The sequence below is a fragment of the Chiloscyllium plagiosum genome, chromosome 4, assembly GCF_004010195.1.
Source record: "Chiloscyllium plagiosum isolate BGI_BamShark_2017 chromosome 4, ASM401019v2, whole genome shotgun sequence".
Classification (NCBI taxonomy): Eukaryota; Metazoa; Chordata; class Chondrichthyes; order Orectolobiformes; family Hemiscylliidae; genus Chiloscyllium; species Chiloscyllium plagiosum.
In genome coordinates, this window is record NC_057713.1 from 98847901 (window position 1) to 98866335 (window position 18435).

An 18435-nucleotide genomic window follows, 5' to 3' on the forward strand; every position below is an offset into this window, starting at 1 on the left:
GAATATATTAGAAAGTCAAGTAATCATTTGTTTAAGGTATTTAAACTGATTAAGGGGCACAGACTTGCTCTGCTATCTGCAGAATTCAAAGCTAGGCAACATAATCTTAGTATTAGAACCAAGCCATTCCAAAGCGAAGCATTTTTTCAGACGAAAGGTAATGGAATTCTGGAGCTGCCCATCAAATGTTTTAGATGCTGGCTCGCTTGAAATTTTGCAGTTTTATATTAAATAATGTTATTAGGGACATAACGCTTGTAATCTCATTTAGATGTTGAAACAGCTTCAAAGAACTGAATGGTATATTGATTTCTATGATAATGGAACTAAAGAGCTCTGGTCTGGTCTTGTATTTTCTTGCCAGGATTATACTGAAGTAGAGGGTGATTTATTGCGAGGACAGTGAGGCTCAATACTGTTGAGTGTGGTTTAGTGTTGGAAAGAGTAAATATTTTACTGTTATGAGTATTAGATACTGGTGCAAAAAGACGTTATGTGCTGAGCAACAGCTGCAGGGTTGCTTTCACAAATGGAGTGCCAAAGGCATGGCACTTAAAATGCAGCTGTAAGTGAATTGGAGAGCGTTTGCCTGGAATGTGAAACCAGTGCACATCTCATTTTATGGAAAAATATTAGGATTTCCTCATTAGTGATCCAAATATATAAGCACTCTGGATGAACAAAGATGGCACATCTGCACGTTTATAGTTAACCCCAATGTAACTGATAACAGAAACAGGCATAGGAAGCTCATCTGTGCTATGGTATGAGCTAACTTGGTTAGCACTGTAACCAAAGTAATTTTGTGTTATGTTGAGTGTGATGACCTTTTATAGAACCACCTTTTGGTATATAGGTCATTCTATGAACCTTGCATTTGTTTAACTCTGACTTTTTTCCTTGTGCCAACTTTTTCAACCTTTTTTCTTTGCAAGTAAAAGATATCTTATAAAAATTCCAATGTTTTTCTTTTTGTTGGGTTAACCTATTATAATTGATTATAAATACAACCATAGATTGTCCTGAACAGATATATAGAAACTAAGTATTTACAGTTTAGCAATATAGCATTGAGTATGATAGGATGCAATAAAAGGGATATATTGTGAAGAAAGAGGCATGTTGGTAAATTTGTTTTCATTAGTAAGAAAATTAAGGTCCGTCACTGAAATCTTTGAAATGCAGATACTTTGAGATTGTAGAGATAAGCAGGGCATTTGACAGAGATTGAGTACAAATTAAAGTCTGAAGTTTAAAATTGGCTATCCTCCAATTAGATTCCCTGCAATACGGAAACAGGCACTTTGGCCCAACAGGTCCACACCAACCCTCTGAAGAGTAACCCACCCAGACCCAGTCCCCTATCCTATATTTACCCCTGGCTAAGCCACCTAACACTATGGGCAATTTAGCATGGCCAATTCACCTGATCTGCACATATTTGGAATGTGGGAGGAAACCGGAGCACCCGGAGGAAACCCACGCAGATACGAGGAGAATATGCAAACTCCACACAGACAGTTGCTTGAGGCAGGAATCAAACCAGGGTCCCTGATGCTGTGAGGCAGCAGTGCTAACCACTGACCCACTGTGCCGCCCAATTCATGTAGAATCTTGTGAGGAGAGATCTGATAGATTAGGCCATGTGTGAAGCAGACTTCTAGTGGAAACAATAATTGCTTTGACAATTTCTTCAGAAAAGAAACATACCTAATTGGAAATTTATATGATCACATGCAGCAGATCAAATTAAATCGGTTATTGGATACTAATAGGCTCAGTTTGGAAGAGAGCTATGTCTGACACCCAGTGTTGTTTTTTTTAAAACCCTTGGTCACCTTGCTCCTCTAAAATTGGGTAATTTCAGGACCCAAAGACTGCTTAAAAGCTATCCAGCGAATCTCTTTATTCAGATTTCTGTAAGTGGGTCTTTTGAGCAAATAAACCACCTTTCCTCAACCCAAGTATCCTGCAAACATTTCTTGATTGGGCAGTCAAGCTTAGGTCCATCCACTCATAATTATTTGTTGTTATATCAGTGCTAACTTTTCATAATGTGCCTAAAATTATTTTACAACTTAGTAATATGTTATCTACATCTGTCCCCTTCATCCTTTCCCTGCTGACTAGATAAGTCGTTGAAACACAGATGCTTGGAATCTCTTGCATCTTGCCTTTCTTTAATCATGACCCACTCACTGTTTGTGACAGTGCAGATTTACTTAATTGTGAAGTAGAACATTTGATCATACTCCGCGAATATTCAAACATATTCAGCTCTTGCATTGCCTTCAGAATTAAAAATCGTGAATTAAGTACCCTGCTGTGAGTCTGATATCGGCTGGAAGGGAGGGACTGTTGCACATGAGTTTTATCTCAATCAAGCTGTCTGCTGAGAGTGAATGCTTGTTAAAAGCAACTATCAAAAGCTAATAAGCCTTAAGAGCTTTTTGTTGATTACTTCTAATTTCCGACCTCAGTTTCTTTGCAGCTTTTTTGAGATTGTGCTGACTTGTACAACTATTCTGTTACAAATGTGCAACTAAATTTAATTGTGCAATAACTTTTTAAAGGCAGTTTTTGTTTTTCTTAGCAATTTCTGTTGGACAATATTAGTTATCTAGATATAGGAATAGCTATAGCAAGTGTATTTGTGTTTGTACGTATTTAATATATTTTCTCTCCATAACCAAAAAAGTAAAACACCCACAAAGATTAAATAATACTTTTTTTTTATTTTTTGTCTTACCATTTATCAATGTGCAAAAGATTTAAATGTTCATGTGGATATCCTGTAAATGTGTACTGAAATTGCATACCCAACAATGGTGTTTATTGCACCTATTTATTTAAACTAACTCATGGTCGACCACATTTTAATTTTGAGTTAGTCACACTTAGCTAGTGTGTTTTACGTATTTTAGCTGTTATTTACTCACAAAAACTATAGTATTGTGCTTTTAAGTGAACTTCACAGACTCTCAGAATAGTGGCTCTGAGCATTGTAACTTAGCACCAATTAATATTAATGCTCCATGGTATCAGCAAATGAAGCCTTGAATACTTTAACCTGCGTCCACCACAACCACAACTACTCACTGTATTGAAAAACTTTCTTCTTGCACTTTTTACAAAAAGATTTAAAACTGTTCTTTGGCTCTTGATTCTTTTTCTGTTTGAGAGCAATTTTGCCCTACCTGTTCTGTCTAGATCCCTCATTATTTTGAAAACTTGTAGTCAATATCTCTTGGCCTTCTCTCCAAGAAAAACTGTCAAACATCTCCAATCTCTTTCCTTTATAACTGATTCCAGGGATGAGAAATTTCATTCTCTTAAATCTCCTCTGAGCACTGTCATATGCATTTCTATCCTTGCAGAACTGTACACCATTTTCCACTTGAGAACTCACTAGTGCTTCTCTAAGTTCATCATGCCTTCCCTGCTCTTGTAATCTGTGACCCTATTTATGAAGCCTAGAATAGTGTATTCTTTGTGCAAAGCTTCACCTGCTAGTACTATCATCTTTAAGCAGTTAACTGGATTCTACTTTTGTAGGCTAGCAGCAGGACCTTTGTATATCCAGTGTCTTTGGTCCTACACACTTTTAAGACTTAGGAACAGAATTGGGCCATTTGGCCCATCGAGTCTGCTCTGCCATTTGATCGTTTGCTTGTATGTTTCTCAACTTCATTTCCTAATCTTGTCCTTCTAACCTATTGATCCCCTTTCTAATCCAGAATCTATCTATCTCTGTCTTAAATACGCTCAGTGACTTGGTGTTCACAGCCTTCTGTGGTATTGAAATCCATTGAAAAACCACCAGGGTGGCTGAAGAAGTTCCTCCTCGTCTCTATTCTGAAGAGTCGTCCGGGGCTGTGCTCTCTGGTTCTAGTCTCTCATATTAGTGGAAACATCTTCTCCATGTCTGCTATAACCAGGCTCTTAGTATTTTGTAGGTTTCACTGAGATCTCCCCTCCTTAACTCCAAGTACCCAGAGTCCTCAGTCACTCCTCATATGACAAGTCCCTCATTTAGTGGGTCATTCCTGTGACTCTTCTGAGCCCTTTCAAAGACCAGCACATCCATCCTTTAAATATAGGGCCCAGAACTGTTCACAATGTTGCAAATGTCTGACCAGTGCCTTATACAGCCTCAGCAGTGCATCTCTGCTGTTGTATTCTAGCCCTCTCAAAACAAACACTAACATTGCATTTTGCCTTCCTAACAGTCAACTGATCCTGCATGTTAATGTTAAGGGAATCCTGAACTTGGACTCTCGAGTCCCCTTGTACATCAGATATCCAAAGCTTCTCCCATTTAAAGGATAGTCTAAGCCTCTTCTTCCTACAAAAGTTCAGCACATCTCACTTTCCCACATTGTATTCCATCTGCATCATCTTTACCCACTCTCCTAGCCTATCCAAGTCCTCTGCAGCCTCCCGGTCTCATCAACATTACCCATCCCTTTGCTTAGCTTTATTTCATCTGCAAACTTAGCAACAATGCCAGATCCTTGACACATATTGGGTTGGGATATCTGGTCGGCATGGACGAGTTGGACCGAAGGGTCTATTTCCATGCTGTACATCTGTGACTCTATAATATGAATAGTTATGGTTATAACACTGACCCTGTGATTCTCCACTAGGTACTGGCTGCCATCCTGAAAAGACTCTTATCAACAGTCGGGTCCATCTGTGAACCAGACAACCCTCTAACCATGCCAGTACTTTGCCCCTAACACCATGGGTTCTTTTTATTAAGAATAGTACACTTTATTTATACTGTTTCTCCTTGTTCTTTTTACCAAAGTGCATTACATTGTACTTCCCCACAGCGAACTCAGTCAACCACCTATCTAACCATTCCTCCAGCATGTCAACTTTATGAAGTGAATTTCTGAATTTGGCTAGAATGAAGTGCACTGTTTTGTTACCTGGTTGGTTCCATTTCTTCAGTGAATAGTTACAACAAATTGAAAGATTGCATGTCTAATCACAAAAATAGATCATATCGCGTTGTTATATGTGAGCAGTTGCTGTGCTCAAATTGGCTGCTTTGTTTCTTAGAACTGCATTTTAAAAGTACTTTGTTAACTGTGAAATACTTAGGGACATATTGTCATGGAAGGCGCAATCGTTTTGCAAGTCATTCTGCTAAATTAACTCAGCCAGTGCCACAATTGGGTACTAAAAGTTAAAGGTAAATTTTTTTCTGATCGCAATAAGTTTATACTTGGTAGTGCATGCTCATGATTCTGTTTAGAACCCCATTTACCTCCACTGTTCTTCACTGTCAGAACTGCCTATCATCAGTCATTAAAAATGCATTTGATGGAACATTGCATCAATGTTCAGCGCTGACAAAAAGGGAGGAAGATGCAGGTTGGATATCATAAACAACCTTCACTATTCATCGGAGATCTCCAGTGTCTAGTATGAGTGAATTTGCTTGTGTGCAACTGCTGCCACCACCTGAAGTCAGTTCTGCAATGTATAACTTCTAATTTCCTCTTGCAAAATATCTCTTGAGGTATTTTTACAGGTGTGGTTGGAATGTTGCATAGGTATGTTTCTTTTGGTGTGTTAACTACAATAAGTGTGAGTAAGTTCTTGGCTGGAAGACTGTTCAAACTTGTTAAAATGCTATGGATGTTTCTGACTATATGCTTGAAGGAAAGCAAATTGAATATGACCAACATAACTAGTTATCCTACATTCTGAAGCCAATGACCATGTGGAAAAATTAATTGATTTCTCATTTTGGTATACAATGCTCTTTTTTTTAAAAATGTCAGATGCATTAGTGACTAGCTTAAACAGTTGTCAACGTTAAGCAGTTTTAAGTCAGTTCTAACAGAAGTGAAATTCCTCTCTCGCTCACTCTGTTGCTGTTCTGTCTCTGTCTATCCTCTTTCTCCTACCCCAAACTTTTGTGACCCCTCAGTGAGAGGGGAAAGGGCGTAGACAGTGTCGAGTCAGATTTTTACCAATGTACAGTTTTACCGCAGCATGGATGAGGCCTCAAGGCTTGGCCTGTTTGGCCACACCTACCATAGATATGAGATGGAGGAGTGTGTATATGTAATTATGAAGACAAAGAAGTAAGATTAATATTTAGATATCAGAAATGCTGATGTTTGTATTCCTGTCACTTTAAGTGTAATGGTTAATTTATCATACTGCCCTTTAAAAGGAGTATTTGTATTTTGGAAAATATAGGAAACAATCCATTTTGGGTTTCAAAGGAAATGGATAAAGAAAGTTTTGAAGGAGCGCTAGGGCAGAATGTCTAACTTAAAGCACATCAGTTGCTTGACATCTTTGTGTCAAGGAGAATGGTGTCAAAATAATGAACCAATAATGATCTGATATAAATTCAAATCTTATCATGTCAACTGCAACATTTAAGTTCTATTCATTTGGAATTATAAAAAGTCTGCTGTCATTAAACCTGGTCTTGCCTATATGTGACTGCAAACCCACAGCGATGTGGCTGACTCTTAACTGACCTACAAATATACCCTGCAAGCCACTTGGTTGTGTAAGGACGGGTAATAAATTCTGATTTTTGTCAGCAATATGCATATCCAGTTAATGAAACAAAAATTGTTGGGAATGGTCAGCAGGTGTGGCAGCATTTGTGGAAAGAAATCAGTTAATGTTTCAGGTCAACTGACTCTTCCTCAAAACTGGTGAATGATTTTTTTGTCCAACAAAAAACCTAGTGTCTACTTTTTTTGCATTTTGTGGGATTCATTTTTGACTTTAAGGAGTGTAAAATGTTAATGTTGTTCAGTTACGGTGCTATTCTCCAAAGCAAATTGCAAGATTACTCCCACCTTGTAAATAACCTAGATTACTCCAGGAGGAAAGAGGTGTTTCTGAGCATGTGGATTTCTGAAAGTGTAGCCTGTGGGAATAGTGAAACCTCTATGCAAATCCCTTTTGAGTTATTTTGAGTGTATGTTGCAAAGGTTTCAGCAGTATAAGACGTCCTTAAACCTACTTGATTTTCCTTAATACAGTCTGTTCTGCTATAATACGTTCTCGTGCGATCTCATGTGACAGAAAATCGTGCAATGGAAATAATGGGGTCTATAGGAAAAACAGGGTTAGGGGTGAATCACCAAAAATTCCATTTAAAAATTAAAACAAAAATATTAGTTAGCCTAACACAAATGATAGCACAGTCTTAAGTAAATGTTAAAATCATACTTTAATGAACTAATACAATGCATTTTAAAACTTTTAAGGAGTTTGAGTTTGCTGAGTTACAATACTGTGTTAAGACGGGCTGTGGGTCATCATCAGCATCATCATTACTTTCAGGTGCAGGCTTACGATGAAAGAAAATATTTAATCAGAAGTGGGTGGCTATGGTTCATTGACCTCCGACTGTTTCTTGGGGGTTGGCTTAAAAAATCTAGTTTTTGCTGTTTTGCCATCTTTCTTCTTCCATGAAGAAGCTGTTCTTAGGGTGTCAGATAAGACTTTATGCCACAATCTGCTATTCTGCTGCGTTCTGCATTGTAGTCATTTTCTTCTAAGAGCTGCGACTGCTTCTCAACTTCCCTCAGGATAGAAGACAAAAGAAGTGGAAAGTTGTTATAGATCAGTCTCCACTTTTTCAAATCCAACTTGCTTTGCAAGAGCAAGACATTGTTCTTTGATTGCTGGAAGCACCTCTGACTGTTCAATGCCTTTAAAATCATGAAGAAAATCTGGGTGAGGCTTCAGCAAAATTGCATGCAAGCAGTCCTTACTGACATCACCCCAGACCCCCACAATTATGTCAGCTCTTCCAAAATTGAAGAACATTGTCTGGAATTATCCCACTCAGAAGCTGCAATGAACTGCTAAAATGTGCACTGTAAATAATAAACTTTAAAAGCTGCTATTGTACCCTGGTACATGGATTGAATGAGAGGTTGTTTGGAGGTAGAAATAGCACTTTGGTGTTTTCAGAAAGCTCACCAGTGGTGGGAGGATGGCTTGGTGAATTGTCCAGATTGAGGAGAATCTTGAAATCTGAATATTTTCTCCTGCAGTAAGTTCCAAATACATCCTCAAACATCAACAATAGAAAAAATTTGCCCAGTCATCCAACCTCTTTTGCTTGACCTGAAGTAAACACCTGGCATGGACTTGAGGTAACCGGTGATGGATTCGCATAATAGCCAAATCCTGTTGACGAAATAAGCATTATAGGAAAAGGACTTGTACAAACATATAACTTTTATAACTGAATCTTTTATTCATCTTCTTTCTTTATTTTATTGTCAAAGATAGTTCCAAAGGGGGAAAAAAGGGAAAATCCCAACAAACTATCTTTTTGCCCAAATAAAGATTTTGAAATATTTAATTCCTCTCCAAATTGGAAAAGACCATGAATGCTTGGATAATTGAAAATTATGCCAGTTCCAATATCTTGATTGTAAGGAGGACATTGTAGCAGTCAAGCGAAAGCACCTGTGATAAAGGGAATAAGGATTGAATTATACTGTGATGGCTATGTAGTGTTCCTCCACTGTAGAGGTTTTTTTTATTATGTTATAAAGACTGCTTCTTGACTTTATCTGGGAACGCTGCAGTCTCAGCTTCCACACAAGCAAATCGGATTATTTAAATACATAATCTATGCTTGTATCTCAGAGCCATGAAATAAAAGATTTCTACCAAATTTCTTTCCATTTTGACTTCTTTAACCTTTCATCTACCTTTCCTACCTGCTAGGCTTTTAAAAGCCTTTCCACTGTCCAGATTGCAATAATGTTTATGTTACTAAACATTGTTCTATTAAAGTTTGTGCGAAGATTTGTAGCTCGGGTCCTCGTTGTTGTGGTTCTGTTCGCCGAGCCGAAAGTTTTTGTTGCAAACATTTCATCCCCTGGCTAGGCGACATCATCAGTGCTTGGGAGCCTCCTGCGAAGTGCTTCTTTGATGTTTCCTCCGGTGTTTATAGTGGTCTGTCCCTGCCGCTTCCGGTTGTCAGTTTCAGCTGTCCGCTGTAGTGGTTGGTATATTGGGTCCAGGTCGATGTGTTTGTTGATGGAGTTTGTGGATGAATGCCATGCCTCTAGGAATTCCCTGGCTGTTCTCTGTCTGGCTTGCCCTATGATAGCAGTGTTGTCCCAGTCGAATTCATGTTGCTTGTTGTCTGCGTGTGTGGCAACTAAGGAGAGCTGGTCGTGTCGTTTCACATTAAAATAGAAAATTCAGGCTGCTAAACTGATTAACCAGTTAACAATTAACATAACTCTCCAACTATTTTTTTAAAACCCTCCATCTTTGTTTAGTCCTATTATAGGATTACGGTCTGAAAATGGATATGTGCTAGAAGTATTAACCTGTTTCTCTTCATTTGCAGCTGCTAATAGGCTTGTGTAATTCCTGCATTTTCAGTTTTTAAACCTGAGTGTTTTAGATTTGGCATTAACACATCTGAATTAGAATTCAAACCTAATAAAATGTCTTTATTAGTTTTACTCTATACTATGTTCCAATCCTTATTGTTATTTTTTTCATAATCTGCTGAAAAAAATGAGCTGAAAACTTGCGTTTTTATAATGCCTCAGGGTTTCTCAAAGTTTTGCAGTCACTGAGATACCTTTTTTGAAATGTAGTTGCTGTGGTTATGTATGAAAATGTGGCAACCAATTCGCACATAGATTCTACAAATATCAGTTTCAATTCAGGGCGATGATATTGGCAAGTGCACCAAGGAGAACCTATTTACTTTTTGACTATTCCATGAATGGTTTGCATCTCCTTGAGAGGACTGCTGTTTCAAACACTGGACTGTGATAAATGTTATAGTCTGCCAAAGTTGCATAATGTTTTGGAAGGAATGAGAATTACAGCTGTCCTCAGGACAAAGGATGACTTGCTTCCACTTCAGTTCTGAAGAAGGTTGACTAGGCCTAAAACATTAACTCTCCATAGATGCTACTCTCCATAGATGCTACCATCCATGCTGAGCTTTTCCAGCAATTTCTGATTTTATTTCTGATTTTCAGCATCTGTAGTTCTTTTGCTTTTTTGCTCCCACTGCATTTGATTTTGAAATGGCTGATAAATTCAACATGGAATTAAGATGAGATGAGGAGAAAACTCTTCATTTTAGTGTTAACGAATTTTTGGAATTTCCTAACCCTAACCCTAACTCGAACTCTAAACACAGATGTCCAGTTGATTGCTTCCCAAGCACCATTTTGAGGTTTGAAAATTGCCATGGCATCTTAGTGAGAATTACAAGAGCAGCAGCCTATTAAAGGGAGCACAATTGTGATGGCTGGGTCAGAGAGCAGTGGTGGCTGTTGTTCCCTCAGAGCTAAGCAATTGTAAAATTTCATGTCCAGACTTCCACTTTGGCAAGCCCTGCAATGGAGTACTTGACTCTCAGGGAACTGAGAGGTATGGAGATAGTTAAAGGAGAGGATTTTGAGATGGAAGATTGACATGATTGTACTGAGTGAGAGAGAAGGCTTAATGCGCTAAATGCCCTGCACTATGTTTTTGAGCTTTATATCTGGTAGGTTTTGCTTTGCAATGAAGTCAATAGGAAATAATTGTACTGAGGGATGGAGTGATGGTCGGCAGAGATGTAAAATGGAAAGCTGATATGATCACAGCTTCCTGCTGGGTGGATCGCGTTAATATTGTTGCAATGGGTTTGTTAAATAACAGCCTTCATTTATGAAGGGCTTTGTCTTTGCAACATCCCAGAGTTATAGAGTCATAGAGATGTACAGCATGGAAACAGACCCTTCGGTCCAACCCGTCCATGCCGACCAGATATTCCATCCCAATCTAGTCCCACTTGCCAGCACCCAGCCCATATCCTTCCAAATCCTTCCAAACCCTTCCTATTCATGTACCCATCCAAATGCCTCTTAAATGTTGCAATTGTACCAGCCTCCATCACATCCTCTGGCAGCTCATTCCGTACACGTACCACCCTCTGCGTGAAAAAGTTGCCCCTTAGGTCTCTCTCATATCTTCCCCCTCTCACCCTAAACCTATTCCCTCTCGTTCGGGACACCCCGACCCCAGGGAAAAGACTTTGTCTATTTACCCTATCCATGCCCCTCATAATTTTGTAAACCCCTATAAGGTCACCCTTCAGCCTATGATACTCCAGCCTGTTCAGCCTCTCCCTGTAGCTCAGAACCTCCAACCCTGGCAATGTCCTTGTAAATCTTTTCTGAACCCTTTCAAGTTTCACAAAATCTTTCTGAGAGGAAGCAGACCAGAATTGCATGCAATATTCCAACAGTGGCCTAACCAATGTCCTGTACAGCCGCAACATGATCTCCCAACTCCTGAATTCAATACTCAGACCAATAATGGAAAGCATACCAAATGCCGCCTTCACTATCCTACCTACCTGCGACTTCACTTTCAAGGAACTATGAACCTGCACTCCAAGGTCTCTTTGTTCAGCAACACTCCCTAGGACTTTACCATTAAGTGTATAAGTCCTGCTAATATTTGCTTTCCCAAAATGCAGCACCTCTCATTTATCTGAATTAAACTCCATCTGCCACTTCTCAGCCCATTGGCCCATCTGGTCCAGATCCTGTTGTAATCTGAGGTAACCCTCTTCGTTGTCCACTACACCTCCAATTTTGGTGTCATCTGCAAACTTACAAACTGTACCTCTTATGCTCGTATCCAAATCATTTATGTAAATGGCAAAAAATAGAGGGCCCAGCACCAATCCTTGTGGCACTCCACTGTTCACAGGCCTCCAGTCTGAAAAACAACCCTCCACCACCATCTGCAGTTTTTGATATTTCTAAGTGATGTAAAAGAATTTAATAACAGCATTGTGCATTTATAAAGGTCTTCTACCTTTGAGCCAGTTCTGTATCCAAATGGCTAGTTCTCCCTGTATTCCATGAGACCTTAACCTTGTTAACCAGTCTCCCATGGGAAACCTTGTTGAACGCCTTACTGAAGTCCATATAGATCACATCTACTGCTCTGCCCTCATCAATCCTCTTTGTTACTTCTTCAAAAAACTCAATCAAGTTTGTGAGACATGATTTCACACGCACGAAGCCATGTTGACTATCCCTAATGAATCCTTGCCTTTCCAAATACATGTACATCCTGTCCCTCCGGATTCCCTCCAACAACTTGCCCACCACTGAGGTCAGGCTCACCGGTCTATTGTTCCGTGGCTTGTCCTTGCCACTTTTTTCTTAAACAGTGGCACCACGTTTGCCAACCTTCAGTCTTCCAGCACCTCACCTGTGACTATCGATGAGACAAATATCTCAGCAAGAGGCCCAGCAATCACTTCTCTAGCTTCCCACAGAGCTCTCGGGTTCACCTGATCAGGTCCTGGGGATTTATCCACTTTTAACTGTTTCAAGACATCCAGCACTTCCTCTGTAATCTGGACATTTAGAATTACCATGTTGGTTTCAGTTCTTTCATATGTAAACCTCAAACGTTTTTTTAAAAAGTTACATTCGCAAGTGAACTTTAACAATAGAGGTGCCATGTTGTCTCAGATAATGCATTGAAGGTGTGAAGGGCCTAAAAGATAGGAGACTTAACAAACAAGGTCTTTTTCAATGTACAATAGCGCCTCGATTTACGAACTTAATCCGTTCCAGGACCCAGTTCGCGAACCAAAAAGTTCACAAACTGAATCAATTTTTCCCATTGTTCGGATAGCGTTCACAGCGCATGCGCCAAAGACTAATTGCGCACGCTCCAAAGACTAATTGCGCACGCTGCAAAGACAAACTGCTCGTGGCTTCATTCGTATGTTGAATTTTGTATGTATGTTGAAGGAAAATTTTATGTACAATGCTGTTTGTAAACCGATTTGTTCGTGAACGGGGTCATTCGTATGTCGAGGCGCTACTGTATAATTTCAGTTGCATTACACTGTAAACGTTTGCTCTAAATTCCGAGTCTTGCAATCTTATACTCCACAACCACCTGATGAAAGTGCAGTGCTCAAAGCTAGTGCTTCCAAATAAATCTGTTGGACTATAACCTGGTGTTGTGATTTTTAACACTCCAGTCCAACACTGCCACCTCCAAATTGTAACAACTTGATTATTCTGTTTTAATAGTTTCTGCATCCATCCCCATCTCTCTCTTTTCAGATATCTGGAGCCTGGGAGTTATACTTTTCATGTTGGTATGTGGCCAACCTCCATTTCAAGAGGCAAATGACAGTGAGACACTTACCATGATTATGGACTGCAAATATACAGTACCATCCCATATATCCAAAGAATGCAAGGAGTAAGTGGAACTAGCATTTTTTAATCAGGGCTTTGTTTTCATATTTGTTGTTTCTGCAGTTTTTGATATTTCTAAGTGATGTAAAAGAATTTAATAACATCATTGTGCATTTATAACAGCTGCATTTTACATCGAAGTATAATGTATGAATTTCCAAGTTTGGCATTTCCACAAAATAAGGCTATTGTGCCAACTGGACACAATTCATAATATCTCTTGATATCCTACTGCTGCATAGAATCTTGGATTTATAGGCAAGTCTAGACAAATCTGTCCATTTTTATATCACATTTGTAAGCTTCTAATATCTAAAGTGGGCAGACATTCCAAGTTTGAACTGAAGATTAATTTTGATTATCTTTGGAATGAAAATGTGAGCTATTAGTCATACATTTGGTTGTGGTTGTTGGTCAGTCATTTTGGCTCCAGGATATCTCTGTAGGAGTTTCTCAGGGTAGTACCCTAAGCCCAACCATCTTCAGCTGCTACATCAGTGACCTTCTCTCCATAATAAGGTCAGAAGTAGGAATGTTTGCCGATTGTGCAATATTCAGCACCAATCGCAAATCCTCAGATACTAAAGCAGTCCATCTTCAAATGTAACAAGTTCTGGACAATATCCAGGCTTGGGCTGACAAGTGGAAAGTAATATTTGCCTGGCATTTCTGTGGTGCCAATGACCATTTCTAATAGTGACAATCTCACCACTACCCCACTGAATACCCTCACTATTCTTGGGGTTACCATTGACCAGAAACTTAATTGATTCACCACATGAACACAGTGGCTACAAGAACAGATCAGATGCTGGGAATACTGTGACGAGTAACTTGTGTTGTGAGTTCCCCAAAGTCTTAACGAGGTTGGAGAAGATTTGTAGCTCCTGTTGAGTTTCGGGATGTAGGTTTGCTCGCTGAGCTGGAAGATTCATTTTCAGATGTTTTGTCACTATACTAGGTAATATCTTCAGTGAGCCTGAAGATGTTACCTAGTATTGTGATGAAACGTCTGAAAACAAACCTTCCAGCTCAGCGAGCAAACCTACATTCAGGTTCCCCTGAGTCTGTCCACCATCTATAAGGCATAGGTCGAGTGTGATGGAATATTCCCCACTTGCCTGGAGGAATGCAGCTTCAATAATACTCAAGAAGCTTGACCTCGGGGCAAAGCAGCCCGCTTGATTGGCACAACATCCACAAACACCCACTCCCTGCACCACCACCAATGCTCAGTAGCAGCAGTATGTGCTATCTACAAGGTGCATGATAGAAATTCACCAAAGGTCCTTAAATAGCACCTTCCAAACCTACGACCGCTTCCATCTAAAGGACAAGGGTGGCAACACCCTCACCTGAGAGTTCCCTGCCGAGTTACTCATTATTCTGACTTGGAAATATATTCAGTGTTGTTGGGTCACAATCCTAGAATTGCCTCTGTTAAGGGAATTGTGGGTAAATGTACACTTGGACTGCAGCAGTTCAAGAAGGGAACTCACCACCATCTTCTCAAGGGCAACTAGGGTCAGGCAATAAATGTTGGCCAGCCAGTCGTGCCCACGAGTGAATTTTAAAAACAATTTGTATGCATGGTTCACTGCTTTTGCTGCTTCCCTTTTTGCTTGATTGCAGGCACTACTGAGAGAAACTTAAAATGATTCGGCTCAAGTAAGGTGCTCATTTATCAGTGGTGAGCACAATGTTTGAATTTCAATTTGAACCGTCTGCCATCCACATTAGGAGAGGAGCAAACGGAAAGTAAAAACATTAAATGAAACAATAAAGCTTTAATTTAAAGAAAAGGATCACATGTAACATTAAATACATTTTGAGGGTTTAAGTTGGTAAAGGAGTAAATGGGGATTATTTTTACTTTTCCAAGAGATTTTGAAAATGAGTAAAATTTATGACTGCACTGATGCGTTTATTGCGCCAGTTTTTCACCTGTACTCCACATTTTAAAAAAAAAAATAAGTTGCAACACAACATTGTTGGACTTTAGTAGAGCTTGAGGTGTGTCTTCCATTAAAATATTTTAAAATATACATGAAATACTTCTAACTCCAAAAATGAAATAGTATCATGTTGTTATCTGATGTTTAGTCCTAGTTGGCATCCTAATTTTTTTTTGTGGAGGAGGCAAATATCTGTTTTATTTGGTCAAAAAGACTAATATTACCTGTTCATTATATTCCTGTTAAGCTGAATAACAGAAAACATTAAATTTACCATTTTAAAAGGCCTAGACTTATCACACTTACTTTTTAGTAATTGTTACTTCCTTATTCCACTTCCCTTTAAGTTAGACCAAACCTAGTCAGTATGTTTTATCTTCTAGATCTTAAATCCATAGAGAGGGTTTTACTGAGCAATCCTCAGATTTACATCCATTTTCAAGCTCAGCTACAGTTCTGCTTAATGTTTGGGTATTACGTTCCCTTATACAAGACCTAGAAGGCAATATTCACGAATATTTACTTTTATATGACTTTTCAACAGTCTCATTAATCGAATGCTGCAGAGGGATCCTAAGAGAAGAGCTTCGTTGGAAGAGATAGAGGACCACCCCTGGCTTCGAGGTATTGATCCCTCGCCTGCAACAAAGTGCAACATCCCTCTTGTCTCTTACAAGAATCTCTCTGAGGAGGAGCACAATGGCATTATCCAACGCATGGTGCTTGGTGAAATAGCAGACCGAGAAACCATTGTTGAGTAAGTTAAGAGAGCCTGGTGGGCAAAGCACAAGACCGTATCGATATCGGCATTGTTTTCTGGAAGATATTATAGACATATTGTTTAAAATGTATGTGCTCTTTAATTTCTGGCGTTGATGCGTTTCATAGAATCCTTACCGTTTGGAAACAGCCCTTCGACCCAACAAGTCCACAACGACTCTCTGAAGAGTAACCCACCCAGACCCATTCCCCTAACCTTATTACTCAACATTTACCCCAACTAATGGACCTAGCCTACACATACCTGAACACTATAGGCAATTAAGCGTGGCCAATTCACCTAACCTGCACATCTTTAACACTGTTGAGTTTTTTTTCTGTAAACCATCTGTTTAATAAGTCTTAAATTAAATGGCTTGATGGCAGTTGCAGCAAATATATGCAAAATAGTAAAATAGAATATTCTTTGAAATACAAATTGAGAGAGAAAATTTGAAATTGTGCCTCTGTGGATTTTGGCTGTTAGATTTTCGTGCATGCATTCAGAACTGCAAAGGAATAAACAGATAATGCTCTTCTTTAGTACTGAGTCATAAAAATATAATCTTCACTAACTTTCCAAAATGGTAATCTTTTACATCTACAGTTGTGATGTTATTTTCCATCAGCATGGAAGATTTGCTTTGCTGATTTGTTCTCTGCATTGTTCTAAAAATGTGGCTTGCCTAATACGTCTAATATGGAAGATGTTTGTTGAAATATCTGTTTGTTCTCCAAATTACCAAACATTAAGTGCAGGTTTTATGTTAGATGCAGTGGTCGCAAGAAAATAAATAGGGAACAAATGTCTGGTTTCTAGCAGGTTGACTACAGTAGGTGTTGTATTACATAGTGCTCTGTAGCATTAGTCTGCTATGGTGCAGCTGTCCCTTGTAGGCTGAAGTCACAATTATGGAGAATCCAGCAATGAACTATTTAATCGGGAATCTTTGGAATGTGCTTGTGAAAGTTAAGGATGCAGCCTAGAAACAGTATTTTAAAGTTACTTGACATTTGTAACAAAACATAATATCTAGAAAATAAATGAATGTGGCTAGATATAAGTGCTGTACAAAATCATTACCAGAGTTCACATTTTCTTCGTTTTATTAAACATGTCACATTTTGTTACAGATGTAGCGCAATTATCAGAAAAGAGATAAGACTGCGTGCCTTAAAGCTGAGCACTTTAACTGCCTGCTGGAACAGAACTCTTCCAGCTTTTTCAATCAAATTGATTTAAATTATGATTTACCCTTAATTTTAATATTTTTAATTAAAAACATTTGGGATATGCGGCCTTAAGGGCACTCCAGTATGGTGGAATTACTTTACAGGATGTAGCTTCATAGTCCTTATTGTCTGACTGTGTGAAACTTGGTGGGAGATGTATTAGTGTAAGGAACACCTATTCTTGATGAATTTTACAAAAACATAGAGTAAACATTCTGCCTCGTTCCAGTGAAAAGCCATTTAAAAATCTTGGTTGTGGTAGAAAGTTTACTTCACAATAGCATGAGGTCAGTGCAAAATGGACTACAGTTCCACTCAGTTTATTGGATATGGATGTGATTGTCAATTCAAGATTTATGCAATTTAATTTGAGCATAATGGTGCCTTATTATCTGGTTACTGCTCCTATTTTGATTGCAAATATGATAAAAGTTAATAGGTGGTTGTCAGCATATCGTTAATGTAGCTTATTTTAGACCTGTCCCAAAGAATGTTTCTAACAAATAGATTGATATAAATCATAGATTTCTAAATGGCTGCTAATGGGAGATTTTGCTGCTGACTTTTGTTTTAAGGGCCTTGGAAAGTAACAAGTACAATCACATCACTGCCACTTATTTTTTGCTGGCTGAGAGGATCTTAAAGGAAAAACAAGAAAAAGAAGTCCGGAACCGATCTCCTAGTCCAAGCCATATCAAAGCTCAGTTCAGGTAAGGACAAACGGAGGCTGTAGTTTGATGGTTAACATGGATTTTCTAGAAATACAGAGCACATCTTTCAATAGTAATATTCTTTAGTTTTTGGATTCACTATGTAGATGCATTGCTCATTATGCTGGATCTGACATTGCCTCCTGCAACCTGGAAATAATGTTACACTTAGTTTGTTAGCATGAAGCTATCCACCATAAACACACACACACATTATTGCAGCCTCACTTTCGCAAACGTTCTCGTACTTACTCTCCCAAATCCTGTGATGCTATTGTCCATATCTCATCCATACTTGGATAAGAATGGCTACCGTATTGTGACAGTTATCTACATGCTGCAGGATTGGTTTGTTCAGTTGTCAGGTTTTGATGTAGAATGATTTGTGGATTCAATTGCAGCATTGGCTGAGGTTACCATGAAGGGCCTTCCTCTTCTTCCTCTCCCCTTGCCTGAGGCATGGTATTCCTCACGTTAAACCGCCACCAGTCTCTCTCTTTTTTAATGAGA

At 38.9% G+C, this 18435-nt stretch overlaps 1 protein-coding gene across 3 annotated transcripts in view; it reads left to right on the plus strand.

Moving 5' to 3' along the window:
* Positions 1-18435, plus strand: part of snrka (SNF related kinase a) — a 37951-nt gene that overhangs the window by 12229 nt on the left and 7287 nt on the right. For all 3 annotated transcript variants that reach the window (XM_043688703.1, XM_043688704.1, XM_043688702.1), the window contains 3 exons: positions 13131-13272; positions 15768-15980; positions 17791-17925. In XM_043688703.1, the coding sequence (XP_043544638.1) occupies positions 13131-13272; positions 15768-15980; positions 17791-17925 (490 nt within the window). The remainder of the gene's footprint in view (positions 1-13130; positions 13273-15767; positions 15981-17790; positions 17926-18435) is intronic.